At 41.2% G+C, this 22398-nt stretch overlaps 1 protein-coding gene across 1 annotated transcript in view; it reads right to left on the bottom strand.

Moving 5' to 3' along the window:
- Positions 1-10720: 10720 nt before the first annotated feature.
- The window catches only part of drosha (drosha ribonuclease III), a 168906-nt gene continuing 157228 nt past the window's right edge, over positions 10721-22398 (bottom strand). The window contains exon 32 of the mRNA XM_063069658.1: positions 10721-11664. Within this exon, the coding sequence (XP_062925728.1) occupies positions 11534-11664 (131 nt within the window). The 3' untranslated portion in view covers positions 10721-11533. The remainder of the gene's footprint in view (positions 11665-22398) is intronic.

The following is a 22398-nucleotide window of genomic DNA, read 5'->3' as shown; positions in this document are numbered from 1 at the left end:
TCAGCCATTCCGTCATGGCTGATTTATTATCCCTCTCAACCCATTCTCCTACCTTCTCCCCGTAACCTTTGACACCTTGACTATCCAAGAACTTTTCAACCTCTGCTTCAAATATAGACTTGGTCTCTACAGCCATCCGTGGCAATGAATTCCACAGATTCACCACTCTCTGGCTTAAGAAATTCCTTCTCACCTTTGATCGAAATGGACATCCCTCTATCCTGAGGCTGTGCACTCTGGTCCCACAATAGGAAACATTCTTTCCATATCCTCTCTGTCTAGGCCTTTCAATATCTGATAGGTTTCAATGGGGACCCCTAATTTTTTCTGAATTTCAGCGAGTACAGACCCAGAACCATTCATGACTCCTCATACATTAATCCTTCCATTCCTGGAATTATTCTCACTGACTCCTTTGAATCCTCTCCAATGCCAGCACATCCTTTCTTCGATAAGGGACCCAAAACTGCTCATAATACTCCAAGGGTGGTCTGACCAATGCCCTATAATGCCCCAGTATCACACCCTTGCTCTTACATTCTAATCCTCTTGTAATAAATGCTAACATTGCATTTGCCTTCCTTACCACTGACTCAGCCTGCAGGTTAATCTTTAGGGAATCCTGCACAAGGACTCCAAAGTCACTCTGCACCTCTAAGTTTTGAGTTTTCTCCCCATTTAGAAAATAATCTATGCCTTTATTCCTTCTAACAGAGTGCATTTCCTTACACTTGCCTGCACTATATTCCATCTGCAATTTCTTTGCTCATTCTCCCAATCTGTCCAAGTCCTTCTATAGGCTCCGTACTTCAACAATACCAGCCCCTCCACCTCTCTTTGTATCTTTTGCAAATGCGGCCACAAAGCCATCGATCCTGTCATTCAAATCGTTGACATACAGTACTGTGCACAAGTCTTAGGCACATATACATAGCTTGTGTGCCTAATCCTTTTGCACAGTACTGTAGTAATTTTATGTACTGCACTTGTACTGCCACCACACAAGAAAAATATATTTGTGACATATGTGAGTGATGATAAACATGATTCTGCTATGAGTCTCTATTGTGGACTGAGAGTGGGAAGGGGTCAAGGACTGTGGAATCATGGTTGGGAAGCTGAGAAGTGAAAGGGGAGAACCATTGGGACATTCTGTAATGATCAAGAAACTAATTGTTTGGAATCTAATAACCTTGCATGGTGTCTCAGGGTAGGGTGTCTGTGCACCCGTGTCAACGCATGCCCGGCACTCCTTCTCAGCCACCTGTCCCACAATGCTCCACCCACACCATTTCCAACATCTTTTGCTTCTGCCAGTCTTACAAACTCACTCTCCACTCTATATTGACAAATACAGTACTGTGCAAAAGTGTTAGGCACCCTAGCTACATATATGTGCCTACGACTTTTGCTCAGTACTGTACAATTTGAAGAGGCCCCAATAATAACCCCTGCAGAACACAACTTGTCAACGGCAGCCAATTAGAATAGGCCCCCTTTATTCTGATTCTTTGCCTTCTGCCAATCAGCCAATCGGCAATCTATGCTAATATCCTTCCTATAATACTGTGGACTTTTATCTTATGGGGTACCTTGTCAAAGGCCTTCTGAAAATCCAAGTAAACAACATGCACTGAGTCTCCTTTGTCTATCCTACCTGTTATTTCCTCAAAGAATTCCAGAAGATTTGTGAGGCAAAATTTCTTCTTAAGAAAACCATGCTAACTTTGGCCTAATTTATCTGCCTACAAGTACTCCGCAACTTTATCCTTAATAATTGACTCCACCATTTCCCATCCACTGAAGTCAGGCTAATTGGCCTAAAATTTCCTTTTTTTCTGCCACACTCTCTTTTTAAAGTGATTCCTGAAAAATCATTTTACTAATGCCTCCACAATCTCTTCAGATACCTCTTTCAGAACCTTGGGATGTAGTCCATTTGGTCCAGGTGACATTGATTACCTTCAGACCTTTCAGCTTCCCAAGCAACTTTTCCTTAGTAATAGTAACTACACTAACTTTTGACCAACACACACAAAATGCTGGAGGAACTCAGAAAGCCAGGCAGCATCTGTGGAAAAAGGTACAGTCGATGTTTCAGGCCGAAACCCTTCAGCAGGTCTGGAGGGAAAAGGCTGAGGAGTAGATTTAAAAGGCGGGTGGGGAGGGGTGAGAGAAACACCAGGTGATAAGTGAAACCTGGAGGGGAAGGGATGAAGTGAAGAGCTGGGAAGTTGATTGGTGAAAGAGACAGAAGGCCATGGAAGAAAGAAAAAAAGGGGAGGTGTACCAGAGGGAGGCAATGGGCGGCCAAGGAGATAAGGTGACAGAGAGAAAAGGGGATGGGAAATGGTGCAGGAGGGGGGTATTACCAGAAGTTTGAGAAATCAATGTTCATGCCATCAGGTTGGAGGCTACCCAAACGGAATATAAGGTGTTGTTCCTCCAATCTAAGTGTGGCCTTATCACAATGGTGGAGGAGGCCATGGATGGGCATACTGGAATGGAAATGGAAAGTGGAATTAAAATGGGTGGCCACTGGGAGATCTCGATTGCTCTGGTGGACAGAGCATAAGTGATCGTCGAAGCAGTCTACCAATCTACATTGGGTCTCACCGATATACAGGAGGCCACACCAGGAGCAGCGAACACAGTAAATTGTGTTTGTAAAATTGTAAATTGTGCAGACTCACAGGTGAAGTATCGCCTCACTTGCAAGGACTGTTTAGGGCCCTGAATATTAGTGAGGGAGGAGGTGAAGGTCAAATGTAGCATTTGTGCCGTGCGTCAGGAGAGAGAGATCACTGGTGATGGATGAATGGGCAAGGGAGTCGTGTAGAGAGCGATCCCCCCAGAAAGCAGAAACTGTGGGGGGGGGGGGGGAGGGAAAAATTTGTGGTAGGATCCCGGGATCCCATTGGAGTTGGCGAAGTTTCAGAGAATTATGTTCTAGATCCGGAGGGCATGGTGGGATGGTAGGTGAGAACAAGAGGAACCCTAATCCTGCTAGGGTGATGGGAAGATGGGCTAAGAGCAGACGTGCGTGAAATGGAAGAGATGCGGTCCAGGCATAAAAATCGACACCCCACTTGTCCAGGTAGACCCACTGTTTCAGCTTATTCCAGCCCCACTGAACTCAGATAGACATACCTCTACTCTGTTTTATTCCCCTCTAGTTTAGTCCCTTCCCACCTACGTCTGTGACACCTCACATGCTCTTGATCTTTTCAAGGATTTCAAGTTCCCTGGCCCACATCATCTATTTTTACTATGGATGTCCAGTCCCTATAAACCCCCACCCTGCCACCTGGAAGGCCTCAAAGCTCTCCGTTGTTTTTCTGAACACCAGATCCCCTCCACCACCACTCTCGTCCGTCCAGCGGAACTTGTCCTCACTCAAAATAATATTTCCTTTTGCTTTTCCCACTTCCTTCAAACAAAAGGTGTAGCCATGGGCACTCGCATGGGTCCCACCTATGCCTGTCTGTTTGTCTGCTACGTATAACAGTCTTCCAAGCCTAAACTGGTGACCATCCTGCACTTTTCCCACGCTACAAAGATGAGTGCATTGATGCTGCTTCCTGCACCTGTGCAGAACTCGACGACTTCATCCACTTTGCCTCCAACTTTCACCCTGCCCTAAAATTCACCTGGTCCATTTCCGACACCTCCCTTCCCTTTCTCGATCTCCTGAGACAGCTTATCCACCTATGTCTCCCCACGGACTCTCACAGCTACCTGGACTACACCTCATCCCACGCTGTTAATTGTAAAAACGTCAAACCCTTCTCTCAATTCCTCCGTCTCCACCACATCCGCTCTCAGGATGAGTTTTTTCATTCTAGAAGGAAGGAAAGGTCCTCCTTTTTCAAAGAAAGGGGTTACTCTCCCTCCACCATCAACGCTGCCCTCAACCATATCTCTTCTATTTCATGCACATCTGCTCTTACCCCATCTTTCCGCCAAGGTTCCTCTTGTCCTCCTCACCTACCACCCCAACCTCCGTGTCCAGCACATAATTCTCTGAAACTTCCGCCGATTCCAACGGGATCCCACCACCAAGTACATCTTTCCCTCCCACCCAGTTTCTGCTTTCCGCGGGGATCGCTTCCTTGTCCATTCGTCCCTCCCCACTGACCTCCCTCCTGGCACTTACCCTTGCAAGCGGAACAAATGCTACACCTGCTACCTCAACACCATTCAGGGCCCTAAACAGCTCTTCCAGGTGAGGCGACACTTCATCTGTGAGTGTGTTGGGGTCATTTACTGTGTTGGGTGCTCCCGGTGAGTCCTCTTGTATATCGGTGAGACCTGAAGTAGATTGGGAAACCCCTTCGTCGATCACCTACGATCCGTCCGCCGGAACAAGCGTGATCTCCCAGTGGCCACCTATTTTAATTCAACTTCCCATTTCGATATGTCCATCTACGGCTTCCTCCACATCGTGATGAGACTACACTTAGGTTAGAGGAACATCACCTTATATTCCGTTTGGGTAGTCTCCAACCTGATGGCATGAACATCACTTTCTCAAACTTCCGGTAATGTCTCCCCCTCACCATTTCCCACCCCCTTTACCCTCTCTCACCTTATCTCCTTGCCCCCCCCCCCCCACCATCGCCTCTCTCTGGTGCTCCTCCCCCCTCCCCTTTTCTTTTTCCCATGGCCTTCTGTCTCTTTCACCTACTCCCCAATTCTTTACTTCATCCTCCCCCCTCCAGGTTTCACCTATCACCTGGTGTTTCTCTCACCCCTCCTCACCTTTTAAATCTACTCCTCAGCTTTTTTTATTCTCCAGTCCTGTCAAAGGGTTTTGGCCCGAAACGTCGACTGTACTTTTTTCTGTAGATGCTGCCTGGCCTGCTAAGTTCCTCTGGCATTTTGTGTATGTTGCTTGGATTAGCAGCATCTGCAGATTTTCTCGTTTGTGGTTTTACACTCACCTCTGCACTGAAACTCTTGATTTTTGGCATGCAGTGAAGACTGACATAAAACACCTATTAAGTTTGTCCACCATTTCTTTATCCCCTTTTACTACCTCTCTGGCGTCATTTTCCAGTGGTCCAATATCCACTCTCACCCCTCTTTTACTCTTTATATATTTGAAAAAAAAACGGTATCCTCTTTAATACTATTGGCTAGCTTATATTCATATGTCATCTTTTCTCCCCATGGGTTCTTTAGTAGCCTTCTGTTGGTTTTTAAAACCTTCCCAATCCGCCAACTTTCCACTATTTTTTCTGCTCTATTATATGCCCGTTTTGCTTTTATGCTGCCTTTGACTTCCCTTATCAACCATGTTTGCCTCATCCTCTGTTAAGAATACTTTTTCATCTTTGGGACATATCTATCTTGCGCTTTTCGAGTTGCTCCTAGAAACTCCAGCTATTGCTCTTCTGCCATCAACCTTGCTAGTGTCCCCTTGCAATCAACTTTGGCCAGCTCCTCTCTCATGCCTCTGCAATTCTCAATAACATATTGAATGCCAATACCATTTGTTATATCTTTTTAAAATTTATGATTATATGAGTTTTAATGGCACAATCTTGAATAATCTTTTATCAAGAACATTAAATGCAATTACATAAAACAGCGCAACACTGGAAAACTTTGAGAAATAGGCAACACCTATGGACAGAAGCTGAGTTAATGTTTCAGCTCCATGATCTTTTATCAGAACTGAATAAAAGATTAAATCATAGATAGAGAATGGGAAGAATATTTTATGAACTAAGTAAAATATAAATGTAATTCTTTTGGGCAAGCTGACACAGTAGCAGAGAAATTAGTAAAGAAATCTCTTTAATAAGGCATGAATTACACCAATGCATACTCACCACCTTAGTCTGACAAAGGAGCATGCATCATAAACTGCACTGCAGCCTACACATAACAAGTCATTAAAATAGAACTCAAACACTTCTTCTGACAGCTTGTGCCATATACTCAGTACCCTCTGCATGACAATGTTAACCCTTAAGTCCCTTTTAAGTATTTCCCATGTTAGCCTAAATCTATGCCCCCTACCTTTGTAATCCCCTAAACTAGGCAAATGGCTGTTGCCATCCACCTGATATATAGGTACACTTATCTAAATTTTAAACATTTCTAAACATTCCTTCCTCATTCGAAGGAATAAAGGCCTTGCTAAACTCTCCCGATGACTTAGGCCCTCAAATCCTGGAAACATCTGTGTACATCTTTCCAGTATAACCACATATTTCCTATAACAGCATGGCCGACAGTATTTACTCCGTGTGGCCTCACCAATGATTTATATAAGTGCAACAATGTCTTAGCTCCTACACTCAGTCCCCAATTAATAAATGGCAGCATGCTAAATGCCTTTTTCTTACCACTCTGTTTATCTGTGGCGTGGCTTCCAATGAATTATGCCCTTTTATTCCTTAGCCCCTCTGTTCCATTACATTCTCTAGTGCCCTGAAATTCATAGTATAAGTCCTATGCTGGTTTGACTTTCTAAAATGTATCACTCCACTTGCATCAAAGTACATTTGCCACTAGTCAGCCAACTTGCCTTGTAATCTACAACAATGTTCTTCACCATCAACTCCACATTCTTATTGCATGACATCTGCAAATTTAATGATCAAACATTGTGGATTTGCATCTGAATCGTTCATATAAATAATGAGTAACAAACATCCCATCACCGATCTGTGCGACACACTGGTCACGAACCTGAACCACTACATTCTGCTTCCCACCTCTGAGCCAATTCTGAATCCGTCTATCTGTTCTGAATTGCACAGGAGCTAACCTTCCAAACCAGCCAACAATGTGGGATCTTGTCAAATGCCTTCCTAAAATACAAACACTCAACATCCACTGCCCTAACCTCTCATCATCTTTCTTCTTCAAAAATATTCAGGCATATATTTTCATGCACAAAACCATGCCGACTCTTGTTAATCAGACACTGTCTATCCAAATGCTGGTAGATCCTATCCTTCAGAATTCTCTCCAGTAACTTTCCCACCACTGATAAACCTGAGACTTAAACGCTGTGGGAGTGCAACATTTTTGGAGGTGCTGACTTAAATCTTGATCTGGCTTGTCAGATATAACAGATCCTCTGGCATTATTTTGAAGTGGAACAGGGAAGCTCTTCCCAAGGCCTTGTCTTATATCTACTCCGCAGAAGAGAAACAGCCCCTTCAGCCCATCTAGTCCATGCCGGACTGTTATTCTGCCTGGTCCCATCAACCTGCACCTGCAGCATAGCCCTCTTTAACCTCTTCCATTCATGTACTGATCCAAACTTACTTAAATGTTGCAGTTGAATCCACATCCGCCATTTCTGCTGACTTCTGGTTCAACTCTCACACCACCTTTTGAGTGAAGTATTTCTCTGTTAAATATTTTAACTTACATCTTTAACCTATGGCCTCTACTTCCAGCCTCACTGGAAAAAAACCTGCTTGCATTTACCCTATCTATAGCTGCAATAATTATGTATACATCTATCAAATCACCTCTCATTTTCCTATACTCCAGAGAATAAAGTCCTTACATATTCAACCTTCCCTTTTCACTCAAGTCCTCAAGTTCCGGCAACATTCTAGTAAATTTTCTCTGTGCTCTTTCAATCTTATTCTCAATGCCTTTTTGACCAGGATGGAGGAGTTCAGGGACCAGCTGAGATCCTCAGAAATGTGGACACCAAGGAATTTGAAGCTTGATACACGCTCCACTACAGCTCCGTTGATGTAGATGGGGACGTGAGTGTGGCTTCTAGCATGCCCGAAGTCCACAATGATCTCCTTGGTCTTCTGGGTGTTAGGGGCAGGTTGTTGTCGGCACACCACGCGGCCAGGTGCTGGACCTCATCCCTGTAGGCTGTCTCGTCATCGCCTCTGATCAGGCCAACCACCATGGTGTCGTCTGCGAACTTGATTATGTAGTTAGAACCGTGTATAGGAATGCAGTCATAGGTGAAAAGGGAGTACAGAAGAGGGCTCAGCATACAGCCTTGAGGCACGCCGGTGTTCGGGGTGAGAGTGGAGGAGGAGAAGTTGTCTGACTTAAATGATTGGGGTCTGTTAGTCAGAAAGTCGAAGGTCCAATTGCAGAGGGATAAGCTGATACTAAGCTGACAAAAGTTTGGCGAACAGCTTGCAGGGGATCACGGTATTGAATGCCAAACTAAAATCAATGAACAGCATTCTGATGTAAGAGTTGGGGCTGTCCAGGTGGGTCAGGGCAGAGTGAAGTGCCGTGGAGATGGCGTCCTCTGTTGACCTGTTGGTGTGATAGGCAAATTGATGGGGGTCCAGGATAGTGGGCAAATAGATAATATAATACAAATATTTCTTCATGGTTAAGTGATACGTTTTAAACAGATTGAATATCAGAGACATTTAAAAATCGCAGAGTCTTTGATTGATGATAAGTCACCTTCCTCGGCCTGGAGGCGGAGTCTTGGAACAATACCACGAGGGCAACCACCAATGAGGCCTCACCCAACAACTCCGAGGTGCAGAGACACCTGATGCAGGATTAAGGCTACATCCAGCAAATGGCCGTCAGGCTAGAGTCTGCTTAACGAAGTCAAACTACAAAAAGCCTGCGCAGTCATTCTTTAAAATTGTGTCAACGAAAGGAAGCGGAGGGTTGGGGTTCCAGATAAGAGTGTGTTTTGACTTTCGCCAATAGTGGAAAGTGGGCAAAAGCAGATGACCAGTCCATCTTGCACTTCTTTCTTCTGGTTTTGTTTCAGCTTCAATATAAATAAAAATGAAGAGACATTAAAATAACTATTGCTAGGTTATTCTACTAATTAGACTGCAAAGGGTTCTCAAATTCACCAAAACACAACAGGAGTTAGAGTAGCAAGTAAAAAGGCTGTGTCCAATTTATGGGAAATTTGACTCGATGTAAAGACAATGGTTTTGGAATAAAAGTTTAAATATGACCAGTATGCAGTAATACAGTGGTACATTCAAGTATATCCACGTCCCTGTGGATGGTCTCAATGTTCACCTCACTGACTTGATTGTGATGAAAATTAGCCGGTTATGCATGAAGTGTACAACTACTGCACCAGACTTCCAAGGGACAAACTGTTAGATGGCACAATGCACTGAGCATCAACATCAGCTGGCTGCTACACATAACAGCAACATTTCCTAATTTGCATTTGAATCCAATCTTGCCTGGTCTCTCATCACAATTACTATACTGAATCTACAGGGCAAACAGGAAATGGGGACGTATAAGGAAAGTTACCCAAGATGCAATAACTTTATCATGATTGGTCACATCTTCAGTTGCCACAGCCTTAAGTTCAAGAGTTCCACCCCACGGTGCCCCTCCCCCAACCATGTTCCTTAAAACTTAACTCTTTTCATCAAGCCTTTCTTTATATTTAATTTATTTACTGAGATTAGCACAGAGTAAGCCCCTTCGACCCTTTCAGCAATCCCCCAATTTAATCCCAGCCTAACAGGACAACATATGACTAATTAACCTACCAACCAGTGCGTCTTTGATCTGTGCACTCACACAGGAAACCCACGTGGTCACGGGGAGAACGTACAAACTCCTTACAGGCAGCGGAGGGAATTGAACCTGGGTCGCTGGTACTGTAAAGTGTTGTGCTAACCACTACGCTACCGTGCCACCCTTTGTTGACCCTATCTTAATATCTGCGTCTCAACATCACATTTGTGTGGGAATGGTCCTGTGAAACAAGCTGTGGCACTTTACAATATAAAAAGCGTTATATAAATGAAAGTCGCCATTGAATGAAGTTAGCTCCACACCATAACTGCTTATACTCCACAATTACCAAATTGTATTCTGCAAATTAAAAAGAAAAGCTCAAAGTTGGCTCCTCTTCCACTTCTCTCTTCGAATCAGCCAGTTCTTCATCCAGGTGGAATACCTGGATATGACTGCAATACACAACGATTGCCCCAACTAACATACAGCCATAACATGTAGTCAAGGTGGCGAAGTCACTGACTTTGAAAAGAAACTGGCCCCAATTGGACCTGGCTGCTTAATGTGCAAAGCCTGTTTGTTTGAAATGCCAGCTATGTCAGAATGTTTAATACGTGTCTTGAAACACATGCTTGTATTTTTGTGCTGAAGTAAAAATCATGCCAGATGCCTGTTAGTATTCGCAACTAATTGCCAAATTATCATACTCGAAGTCAGGAGGTTAGGAGAGGATGCAGTTGGCACATATCAGAATTTTGATTTGAAATGCTACTGCCCTCTCCCTTCATTTTCAGCTTGGAATTCAAAATATCAAGACTCTCCAGAGCAAAGTCTGCAATGTTAATCTCTTACTCACAAACCCATAAATAAACGCTATCATCCTCTTTATAGACAGTCCTCTTGAAGAATACATATCCTCCCCCTTCTTCCAACGTTTCTGGAATCACTTTACAAAAAAAAGCAATACAGATTATTAAGACGTAACAAGTCAGTATCACGTTTTGGTGAAGATCTAATTGTGTGAGTGGAAGACATTTTACAGGAAATATCATTAAAGACAAATAGTGTAAAAACAATTGCATGTGTGGAGGCAAAAGCAATGCCTTGTGTGAAATCGTTTGTAAAGAAAAACACACTGAATCTGAAATCCCTTCACAAAGTTGCAGAGTCACAATGCAGTAAACATTGAATAAATTATCTATCTGGTGAATCCTAAGCTTTAAATTTTAAGAAGAGACATAAACTATGTGCAATTGCAAGCATTAATTTAATTATATTAAAGAACACATCAGTTTAACATATCACTTCCTTGCCGCAATGCACTGAATGTCAGGCCTGTAACACTGAACAATACCAGGTTCAGATTCAATCACATAATGATCTTGGTACACATACTAAACTCAGGCGACAGTCAAATATTAATTACATGAAGCAGCACACCTTGAGGTGTTACCAATGTAAAACGTGCAGAATTCAGGTGATACTTAGGCGATCTGTGCTTATACGAAGTAGGACTGAATGTTTTAACAGGACATGGTGCAAAGATTGAGATTCAATATATCATTTTATCAAAGGCTTGAAGAGACCTTGATCAAAGCACAATATTCCTTTGGCAACTATTATGCATTTATCAGGGCATAACTGTAGTGGCATATGGAGGTGCCTTTTAGTTAATAGTGAGGTATTTTATTAGCAAGTTTTAATAGAGTTCCAGTTACAGATAAAATCCACCATTTTTTTGCATCAATGTAATGAATGCAACAAGTAACAAAAACATTCAACTGCTTTGGAAATTAAAATCACAAGATGAATGTGCAAGGTTCAAAGGCAATAATTAAAACTAAAATGAGACTTGTCAAAAAACTATAAACCCACCTTCCCCACTGCAATGCTTCCTCTGCAGATCTATGGATTTGAGATCTTACAGCTAAGACTTGGTCTTGTTACACGCCTTTCATAGCTCCTCATTCACTTTCACATTAAAAATAGGTTATGTCCCCAAAGGCATATGTGGCTGGAATTGCAGTTGTTTAAGAAGGTAAATATGCCACGGTTTTTATGTCCTCGTTTATTTTCTGCTTTCCTCAGTCTCAGTGGGATCCTTCTCCTGTCGTTCTTTTTCCCGCCTCATTTCTCTCAACTCCTGTCTGTATTTCCGCTCAATGAAGCGTTTCTGATGAGCCATCTGGGGAAAGTTATCTGGTGCAAGGAGGAAATATTTTATTAATGAACTGTGCCCTGCAGCATTTCAAGGATGTTGCATTGAAACTGTAAGAAAAAAAGATAATCACTTCAAAATACGGGGGGGGGGGGGGGGGGAACGAGTGCCAACTTTGGCTTAACTGGTTACACTTCTGCTTCTAAGTCAGAGCTTGAGGCTTCATGTTCCATGCAGAAGAGCAAAGGTGACACTCCACTCCACTGTAGAACAAGGGGGATGATGCACTGTCAACAGTGCCCTCTTGCAGATAAGCCATTGTACTCAGGCTCCGCCTGTTCGTCAGGTAGTGAAGAGATGCCAATTCAAAACGACAACATCTTTTCTTGGTGTCTTGGCCAATATTTATCCATCAATCAACATTAAAAAACAATTGATTTAGTCATTTTATCACACTGCTGTTTGTACGAGCATGTTGTTTGAAAAGTGGCTGTTACAAGACTGATGACACCTGATAGGCATTTCACTGGCTGTAACCAACACGAGAACATCTGCGGATGCTGGAAATCCAGAAATTGCTGCAGGAACTCAGCGGCTAGGCAGCATCTAAGGAAAAGAGTAGAACAGTCGACGTTTTGGGCTGAGACCCCTCAGTAGGGCCTGCTGAGTTCCACCAGCATTGTGTGTGTGTCACTGGCTATAAAATGCTTTGAGAAGTTTCAGGGCTGTGAAATATTGCTTTTCGTTAATTCTTTGATCAACTTCTGGAACACTGCATACGGACTGAACTTAAGTTTAAATATGGGGATAAATCAACAAAAAAGTACCCTGCTTGTTTTTGCCCCTTGTACAAGTCTCCCTTCACTTTATGGAGCTTTAATTTAGCAAAAGGCTTTTCATGAAACTTTACCAATAAATCTTTGGAAACAAGGTTACATGAAATGTGATATGTCCTGGTGATCAGTTGGATTTGGTAACCTCGAAACTTGGATCATGTTTCTCTAGTCCTCACTGTACACAATTCTTCCAGGGCACAATTATTTTCTTCAATGCATGGACGTATGCATATTTGGTTCAAGAAGCTTTCCAATTCTTAAGATTAAAAGACTTTAGAGAAAGGAGATAATATTGTCACATGCTTAGTACATGTACAAACATTGGCATCATTTTCCCTCAAGGTTTCCTATTAAAGTTAATGCTTGTAGAGAGATTTAGGCCAGTTAGAAGAGTGGGCTGAAAGATGGCAGATGGAGTTTAGTGCTGATAAGTGTGAGGTGCTACATTTTGGTAAGACTAATCAAAATAGGACATACATGGTAAATGGTAGGGCGTTGAGGAATGCAGTAGAACAGAGGGATCTAGGAATAATGGTGCATAGTTCCCTGAAGGTGGAATCTCATGTGGATAGGGTGGTGAAGAAAGCTTTTGGTATGCTGGCCTTTATAAATCAGAGCATTGAGTATAGGAGTTGGGATGTAATGTTAAAATCGTACAAGGCATTGGTGAGGCCAAATTTGGAGTATTGTGTACAGTTCTGGTCCTGAATTATAGGAAAGATGTCAACAAAATAGAGAGAGTACAGAGGAGATTTACTAGAATGTTACCTGTGTTCCAGCACCTAAGTTACAGAGAAAGGTTGAAGAAGTTAGGTCTTTATTCTTTGGAGCATAGACGGTTGAGGGGGGACTTGATAGAGGTATTTAAAATTATGAGGGGGATAGATAGAGTTGACGTGAATAGGCTTTTCCCATTGAGATTAGGGGAGATTCAAACAAGAGGACATGAGTTGAGAGTTAAGGGGCAAAAGTTTAGGGGTAACTCGGGGAACTTCTTTACTCAGAGAGTGGTAGCTGTGTGGAACGAACTTACAGTAGAAGTGGTAGAGGCAGGTTCAATTTTGTCATTTAAGAAAAAATTGGATAGGTATATGGACAGGAAAGGAATGGAGGGTTATGGGCTGAGTGCAGGTACATGGGACTAGATGAGAGTAAGCGTTCGGCACGGACTAGAAGGGCCGAGATGGCCTGTTACTGTGCTGTAATGGTTATATGGTTATATAACATCCTTGTAAATTTTCTCTGTACTTTTTCAACCTTGTGTACATCTTTCCTGTAAGTAGGTGACCAGAACTGCACACAATACTCCAAATTAGGCCCCACCAATGTCTTATACAACTTCAACATAACATCCCAACTCCTTTACTCTTACATTGATTTATGAAGGCCAAAGTGACAAAAAACTTTCTTTACGACCCTATCTTCCTGTAACACAACTTTCAACGATCCCTTTGTTCTACCACACTGTCCTACCATTCACCGCGTAAGATCTACCCCTGGTTGGTTCTACCGAAGTGCAAATGAATTCCATCTGCCATTTTTTCAGCTGATGCAGATCCCTCCACATGCCATGACAGCCTTCCCCACTGTCTACTATACCCCCAGTCTTGCAGACATCCACAAATTTGCTGATCCAACTATTGGGAGATTTCCACAATTAGTTCTCTCTTAACACAGCTTGCTATTTGCTCAAATATTTAAAACATTATTTAATTTTATTTAGAGAGCAAGGAACTTTAAATAGGGACTGCAAGATAAGTTACTTGACAACCACAAGGCAGAAAAAAAAGCGACAGAGTGTCTCAATATACAAGGATACAAATGACAGGGAGCACACCCTTTGTTTGTTTTTGAACATCTGCAGCTTTTTTTGCTTCAGCACTGAATTCAACATCAACCTGCTCCAGTAATGCCCACCTTGGAGAAATCTGCCCTACCCTCTAATGTGACTTCCATTTGGCCCTCGTGGCAGCGCTACTCCTGTCATTATTGTCATGCTTCACAGTGTCACTGATTGGAAGGTCATAGTTCAATTCCTACTGTTGTCTGTGAGGAGTTTGTACGCTCTCTCAGTGAATGTGTGGGCTTACTGCTAGCAGTCCAGTTCGCTCCCACATTACAAAAGTGGGAGGAAACCCACTTATTAACTTTACCAACTCTACTGTACAAGTTAGGGTTAGTAAACTGTGGGCACGCTATGCTGGTGTCAGAAGCACGGTGACCTTCCCCCAGCACATCCCTGGACTGTGCTGATCGTTGAAGCAAATTATGCCTTTCACTGTATGTTTTGATGCACATGTGATCAATAATAATCTCTCTTCCTTTCTAACTCTGGCAGAGCTGTCAAGTGTCTCCAGCAGTTTCTGAGTTTAATTCAAATTTACATCCTCCATAGAGTTTTGCCTTTACTTTTAGTCGAGGTGGCTCACTCCAGTGTGATCCTTCAGCACGGCTTGTGTTTTCAATGATTTAAATACCAGGACTTGTTTTTTTAAAGTGAGAGCTGAAAGATATATTTGGTTGTATGTTACACTTGCTCAGCTTCCTTCAATCTGTTACACAGAGCTGTGCCAAGATTGCCAGTGGCAAGCGGGAGCCTCAGCTCGATCCAATGTGCAAATCACCTAAAAACTCAGATTCAAAATAGCAAACTTTCCTGCTCTGTTATGGTGTTTAGAGAATGCTAGATTCCCAGAATAGCTTTAAATGCACACCCTCCACAGACTGACCTACAGGAACAGCAAGTGCTGACAACCCACAAACTTAACAAAAAAAGATTCTTTGTTCTAAACTGATGTGCCAGTAAAGTATGAAGCTGCGTCACACAAGGACATGATGAACAGGATGCTGTGAGAATCCTGTTGCAGTTTCTTTTAATAACATAGTTTTAAAGTTATACTGGAATTTGAAGATATCAAGCTGTGACAGAATTGGGCTCAGCTTGATGCTCACATGAGGGACAAAGACATCCTAACAAACAGTCGCTTAAGGTTCACACAGAAGACAGTGGGCAAATGGCCCAGCAAAGAATCCATGTTTTCAAGGAAGCACGGGGTTCGGGGGAAACTGGTAAGATGAAAGAAGAGGAGTCCACATCAGTCAGTTAAAACCAATTTCGTGGACATTATTTCCACATTTCAACCAAAAGACAAGCCCCCAGTCCATCCATCTATAAAGGATCAATAAGCTTAGTTTTAAAAGGTATTTGATTCAGTCACACTGGGTCAAGTTTGTAATTTCATGGCTTACTTGTTGAGTACTTCTAGCATTTCCTGCTTTTATCTTTAATTTCAAGCTCCAATCCTGTAACAAGGGTACAAAAATCTATGCCAGCAAGTTAAGCATTACTGAGTGGGACTGTTGGAAATGCCACCTTTTGGATGAGACATTGAAACCAATCTCTGACTTGTTCTCTTAAATATAACAGTGGATTCGAGTTAATTGTGCCATCGGCTAATCAGGGCAGCTGCTTATTTGGGACAACTCTTAAAGAACAAAAACTAATTGAGAAATTGGCCAGGATTCCCTTTATTTAATTGGGACAGGCAACTGTTGCTGAACCGTTTCTAACTAGTGTAAGTCACATCTACTTGCGTGGATGTTAGATACTACAACGTGCTTAGAGCAAAATTTTGAAGTAGTGTCAGTGGCGTGTCTTTGCATTAAAAAAAAGTGATTTTTGTCACTGATAATTGGTAAGACAATTCAGAGCTGTTTTGTTCACTGCAGTTTCAAGCATTCTGGTTTGGAGAAGCCCAGAAATGGCCAGAAGTGAAAATGAAATGATTTCACTACTTCAACAAGTTAAGAACTATGAGGAATTTGAAGGTATCAACAATCATCCTGAATGCTACAATGAAAATGAAGATTGAAGGATGCAATCGTCAACAGTATTGTATGCAATCGGTGTCTGCGCTGATTTTGTTCATCTCCAGTCAAAAGGACACAGCAACATACACTGGATGAATTCTTCTGTCAATAACTACTACGAACCAATACACAATTTTAGTAGTACCTTAGTAGTACTGATAATGTTCTGATTAGTTTAAAGACATAATTTGGTACTCAGTTAAATGACAGTTTGTATTTTTAAATTATTTTTTATACCTTTTTAACTATTTTCATGAAACTTCAGCTAATGGGGTAGCTGCTTAATTGGGCCAAAATGTACTGGTCCCCATGTGTCTCATTAACCAAAATCCACTGTACTTCAAAAAAGAGCTTATAAACTATATCCATCTGATTGCCCCCATCAGCATTTCTAAACAAAAACTGATGATTTCGTGATAAACAAATTGTAATTTGATGTGGGGACTTGCTCTATATAAATTGGCTGCAATATTCCTTCTGTTACATTGGGATTAATAGAAAATTAATTTATTTTCAGAAAAGAGAGCTTTAAGGCATCCTGAAAGAGATGTGAAGGGCTCTTCTACATAATTATCAAGCCAAGAAACAGGATTCAGACATCGCGTACGTGCTTGGAAGGAAATGAAGTGCATAAGAGATAGTTCTTTATCAAGTCTGACAATATTCCAAAGCATTACAGATATTACAGGAAGAATACATTATTACTTGATCAGAAAGTGAATTCCATTTAAGTACAAAGATTGATCAGAACGAGACAAACTTCTGTTCAATTCCTCTTTGCCAAAATAATGTTACTCAAAACCATCTTCACAGTAAAACGGAGGAGACATTAAGAGCAGCTCACAGATTGCTTATCCTCCTAAAGATTTTAGTGACAGAAAATTAACCCTAATTCTTTAAAATATTGAAATAAATAGATAATTTGGAGGTAAGGGATTTGGATAGAATTGTGATTTCACAGAACAGTGGAATGGACTTGAGAGTGGACAATCTCCTCCTGTTCATCTACTCTCATAATGCAGATGGATAATTTTGGAAGGCACCAATAGGTAAAACTAGCAAGATCTCAATCAAGGTTGGAAGGATTTCACAGTTAATGTTGAAAATGGATAAGCTTATCAGAAATGCGACTTGAAATAGAAATAATCCAATGTTATAATCAGATTTATTTATCAGATGTATACTGAAACATAAAGTGAAATTGCGTCATTTGCATTGACAACCAACACACATAGGGATGTACTGGAGGCAGTCTGCGAGTGTTGCCACACATCTGCTGCCAACATAGCCTGCTTACAATGCAAAAAATATATGAAATATTGATTCCTGAAAGCTTCAATTTCAAGAAATAGACTGACTAAGATGAATAATATTAGATGCCAAGATTGATAGTCTGGCACTTTGTCCTAGTTCAGCATACAAAACTAATAATATTACCTGATGCTTTCTGATAAAAGGCAATTCACCCACTGCAACTGTAGTGTGAACTGTTGAGTTTTTTCCAGTAGTTTTTGTTTCTCCTTCAGATTTCCAGCAATTGCAGTATTTTGCTTTCGCACAAAGTTTTCTGAGATCTTCCAGCTTAGTAAAAAAAAGTCCATGGTAGTCTTGTTTAAGTAGAGGGGTAAATATTGTTTGAATAAGGTGAAACAATTCACCTATAGTTTCCTCTAAACACACATTTAGATGATTTGAAATCATTGAAGTTTGGTTCTGTGTTTCAGCTGTTGTTTCCATACGATCAGTTTGAGATAAAGGCTTTGGGCTGCAATTGCGAACCATCAACCTGTGCATCAGGAGCACAGACTGCCCACCTACGTACCCACCGCATCCGGCTCCACCTGCCTCATACATAGAAGAATTCAACGCTATAGCACAGGCGACCAAGGTTCAATTCCCACCACTGCATGTAAGGAGCTTGCACATTCTCCTCGTGACTGCGTGGGTTTCCTCCGTGTGCTCTGGTTTCCTCCCACAGTCCAAAGATGTACTGGGTGGTAGGTTAATTGGGCATTCTAAATTGTCCCGACATGAGGCCAGGATTAGTGATTGCTGGACGGTGTGGCTTGAAAGGCTGGAAGGGCTTACTCCTTGCTCTACCTCAATAAAATTTAAAAAAAATCAAATTCATTATTTCTATTATGGCTTCATTAGGCACCCCAGACCCACAAAACCAGAATGGAAGCAAGTCAGCCTCAATCCTGAGGGACTACCCAATAGGTAGAAGAGAATAATGCTGGCACTCTGGGACGATTAAAACACTGAAGTATCAAAGGCTTTTGTCATTGTAAATATCTGAAAAATATCAATAACTGCAACATGCAGAAGATTTATTTTAATTTAAATTATTTTCTTTAATTTGATTTTTATACTGCAAAGTAGCTTTTATAAAAGGCTTCACTGAACTGAATCTATTCGTGGATTTGCTAATCACTACAATGCATGGCTGTAAAATTATGTTATTGAAGTGCCATTTTTGTATTACTGCATAGTTTATTAAAGGGTACTGCTTTATTGCTGGCTCCCTTTAGTTTTAAAATCCAAATGTTTGTGCTCATTAATATTTTATGACTGTAATTTCGTTAGCAATACACTTAATTTCAACCTATTGTTGGTTACCTGTTCAAATATATCTCCGCAGATACACACAAATACATTACCATCTTCCCGTTGCAGATTGCAATGTTCAATCTTGCACTAAATGGGCAACGTAATTGAAATCGTCACAAAATCACAGCAGCAGTCACTGAACAATGAGCAATTAATTTACTTAATTATAACGTTACTGCAAATTGGTTCATTGAGAATGCAGTGGAGAAATGGGGGTGGCGAGAGAAGAGAAGGGAAGACTGAATTCAGCATGCAAGAATGAAACAATTATTCCCATCTCATGCACACTGTCGCTTTCAATTTGTCAAACACACAAAAAGGAGATGATAAATATGTAAAGAAAGCCACTGCAACAACAAATATTTATTTAATGACAAACGAGTAATCCATGAATGAAAAAGTTAGGGTCATTGATAAGTGGAAGTTGAATATAAATGGCCTTCTAATCTGCCCTTTACTGTATTTAAAAGAACCCTTCTCAATTTAACTATAAACTGCTTTCAGTTTAGCCTCATGTTATTTGAGGGGAAGATGGACAGACTGCTCTGAAGTAAGTTCTTCTCCTTCTTAGGCAGCCTTTTGAGATTGAGGATGATTTGCTTACCCCCCAGTTCCGAGGTGATTAATGGCTAATATGGGACCAGAAGACTCCAGTGCATGTGGGTCTAGTGGTCTACTGGGATTAGGTGGAGAGGGGAGGAATTGTGGTAACTTCATTTATGACACTTATGCTGGGTTAATTTGTCTAAGAAAATGGTCTTGAGGTTCTCAATGCCATCCCAAATACTACTTCTCCAATTTGAGCAATTATTGACTTTGGGCTCCAAGAGTCACTAGAGATGTTACACTCTCTAAAGACGACTTTGGAAGCATTCTTGAATATTTTTCCTCTGTCCATATGGTAAACTCTTGCTCTGACAAAACTTGGTATACAGTGTCTGTTTTGCAAAGTTGGTGTCAAACATATGCATGAGGTGGCCTAGGCATCAGAACTAACTGCAATTTGGGCCTCAATGCTGGAGAAACACTGTGTTCGAGGAAAATTCTCATAATTTTTAAGACCAGTGTTTGATCACTTCTCAGCCCTTTTAAAACAAAACACTCAGCCCAAACATACTTTGCTGATTGGTAAAATCTCATTGTCCTATTATCATTTCAAATCTTTTCTGGATTCTCTCTCTCTTCCCTCCATGTGTAAGATGAGGTGAAGAGAGCCATATGCAGAACTCCAAGAGGGGTTTAATGCAGAATTAGCAAACTTTATCTATATTTCTACTTTATTGCTCTGGAGATAAAAGTTTGGGCTGTTGCTTTTTGCACTTTATTGATGTGTGATAGCTTCTGGACTTCACTCAGAGTCCTCAGAAGTTTCTGTTTTTGTAGTCAGCTTTACAGAGACATTTGCTCCTGTTTTCCCTTTCTTCTCCTGCACACTAGATTTCAAAATTCAGTATCTCTCTGCTCAAGTTATTCCGCCATGTTACACAACTTTTTGGATTGTATGGAATTGGGCTTCACAGAATTGTCATAGAGAGCTACACCACAAAAAAGGTCCTTCAGCCCACTGTGTCTGTGCTATCAACAACCCATTTACACTAATCCTCCACGAATCTCGTTTTATTCTCCCCACATTCTCAATAAATTAACCCAGATTCTAACACTCAGCTTCAGGTCCTGTTAAACCGACCAACATGCACATTTTTACGATGCGCGAGGAAACCACAGCAGCTGAAGAAAGCCATAGTCACTGGGAGAATATGTGAACACCAGTTAGACAGCATCCAAGGTCAGGATTAAGCCCTGGTCTCAAGCACTGAGGCAACAGTTCCAGCTGCCGTACTGTGTCATCCAACAAAATGGCACAGAAGGAGGCCTTTCAGCCTATTGAATCTGTGCAGTCAATTTATGGAGCAATTTGGACACTGACTTTCCCCCATTCTTTCCATGTACTATAAAAGTATTTTTCCAAAATGCCTGTACAATTTTTTTTATTTTAAAACTCTGTTTCCACACCCTTCAAAGAATGAGCTCCAGTTTACAACCACTCTGCATAAAATTGTTTCCTTCACATCTTCATTCCATCAGCATGGGTAGAAAAAGCAAGAATTTCTGATGACTGAATTGTCAAGAAAGGGGAAGGCAAAATTGAAAAAAATTACAGAGAAGGCAATCAGATGTGGAAGGTACAGTAGTAGACTGAAAGTTACCTGCATAAAGAGGCTGATAAATTTTTAATGTCAGCCAGCTGTATCAAGATTACATAAAGCCAAGAATGAGTATATGGAGTAGGTCAGAGAGTGACAACGAACTGAGTGAATAGCCAAATAAAGTCAAGGGGATAAATGGCCAACCACTTTTCTTTTGTTCCCTCAGGTATAATTTTTGTTTTCAGTTTGGTTGAGTTATCCATTTTAGTCCCAGCTAACATGCTCTTTCATAAAATCCTGCAATCATCCCCCTTCATGCATTTACCCAATTCTCCTGAGAAAATTATTAATAAATCTACTTGCCGCAATCCCTCAGTCCGTATCCTTGTGGGTTGTAAACAATGTGGTGTATAATATTTTTATATTAACAAATACACAAATATTCTAATCTGGATATTCATCCATGGTGCCGCCTCATCTCGAAGCATCTCCAGACTACCAAAAATTAAGTCTGCTATGCTTCTACGTTCTGACAAATGGCTCAGGATGGCTTTGTCTGCCAAGGCCTTTAATCTTTAAGAATTCTTTTCACAAACCTCTGTCTCTCCAGCTCTCATACCTATATTGTACACTCTAACATCTTCTCTTTGACTCTGTTCTTGTCACCTGCCCCAAACCCTCCCGATGCGACTCAAGCTTTATATTGTGTTTGATAATGAGCAGCTGATACTGGTTTACTGTTGCTTGTTAGTGTGTTGCAACTGGATCATAATAAGAACACTTTTATCACTTAAAACAAATTAGATCATAAAACCAAAAGCATGACATGCTTACGTAACATTAAATGTAGAAAACATTTTTTAAAATTGCAAAGACTAAAGGCTCTTCAGTGGTACACTTTAGCTCAATGAAAATGTTTAAAGGAAGGCTAAACTTTTGTTAAAGTTATGAAAAATATTATGAATCAAGAGGCAAAGGTTTATCTGCAAGAAAATTCACCTTCGATGATCCTTTGATTTGAAAATCATCTCTTCAATGAATTACTGACAGAATCTGGAATAACTCGGTGATCTGATCTGGGAGTCACAGGAAATGCAAATAGCACAAGTTGATCCTAAAAGGTCATTCAGTCACAGTAACAACTACTGAATTGTCCAGGCCACGGACAATCCATAGTTGTAATTTCAGTGTCCTCCTCTGTCTGATCTGCCAATGGAGATTTTGGCGGTTGGACTACACACAGCCTAGGCTCAGTCACCATAACCGTCAGGACAATATCCAGGCTTGGGCTGACAAGAGGCATGCAACATTC

The sequence above is a fragment of the Mobula hypostoma genome, chromosome 17, assembly GCF_963921235.1.
Source record: "Mobula hypostoma chromosome 17, sMobHyp1.1, whole genome shotgun sequence".
NCBI classification, from domain to species: domain Eukaryota; kingdom Metazoa; phylum Chordata; class Chondrichthyes; order Myliobatiformes; family Myliobatidae; genus Mobula; species Mobula hypostoma.
This window is presented reverse-complemented; position numbering and strand designations above follow the sequence as displayed.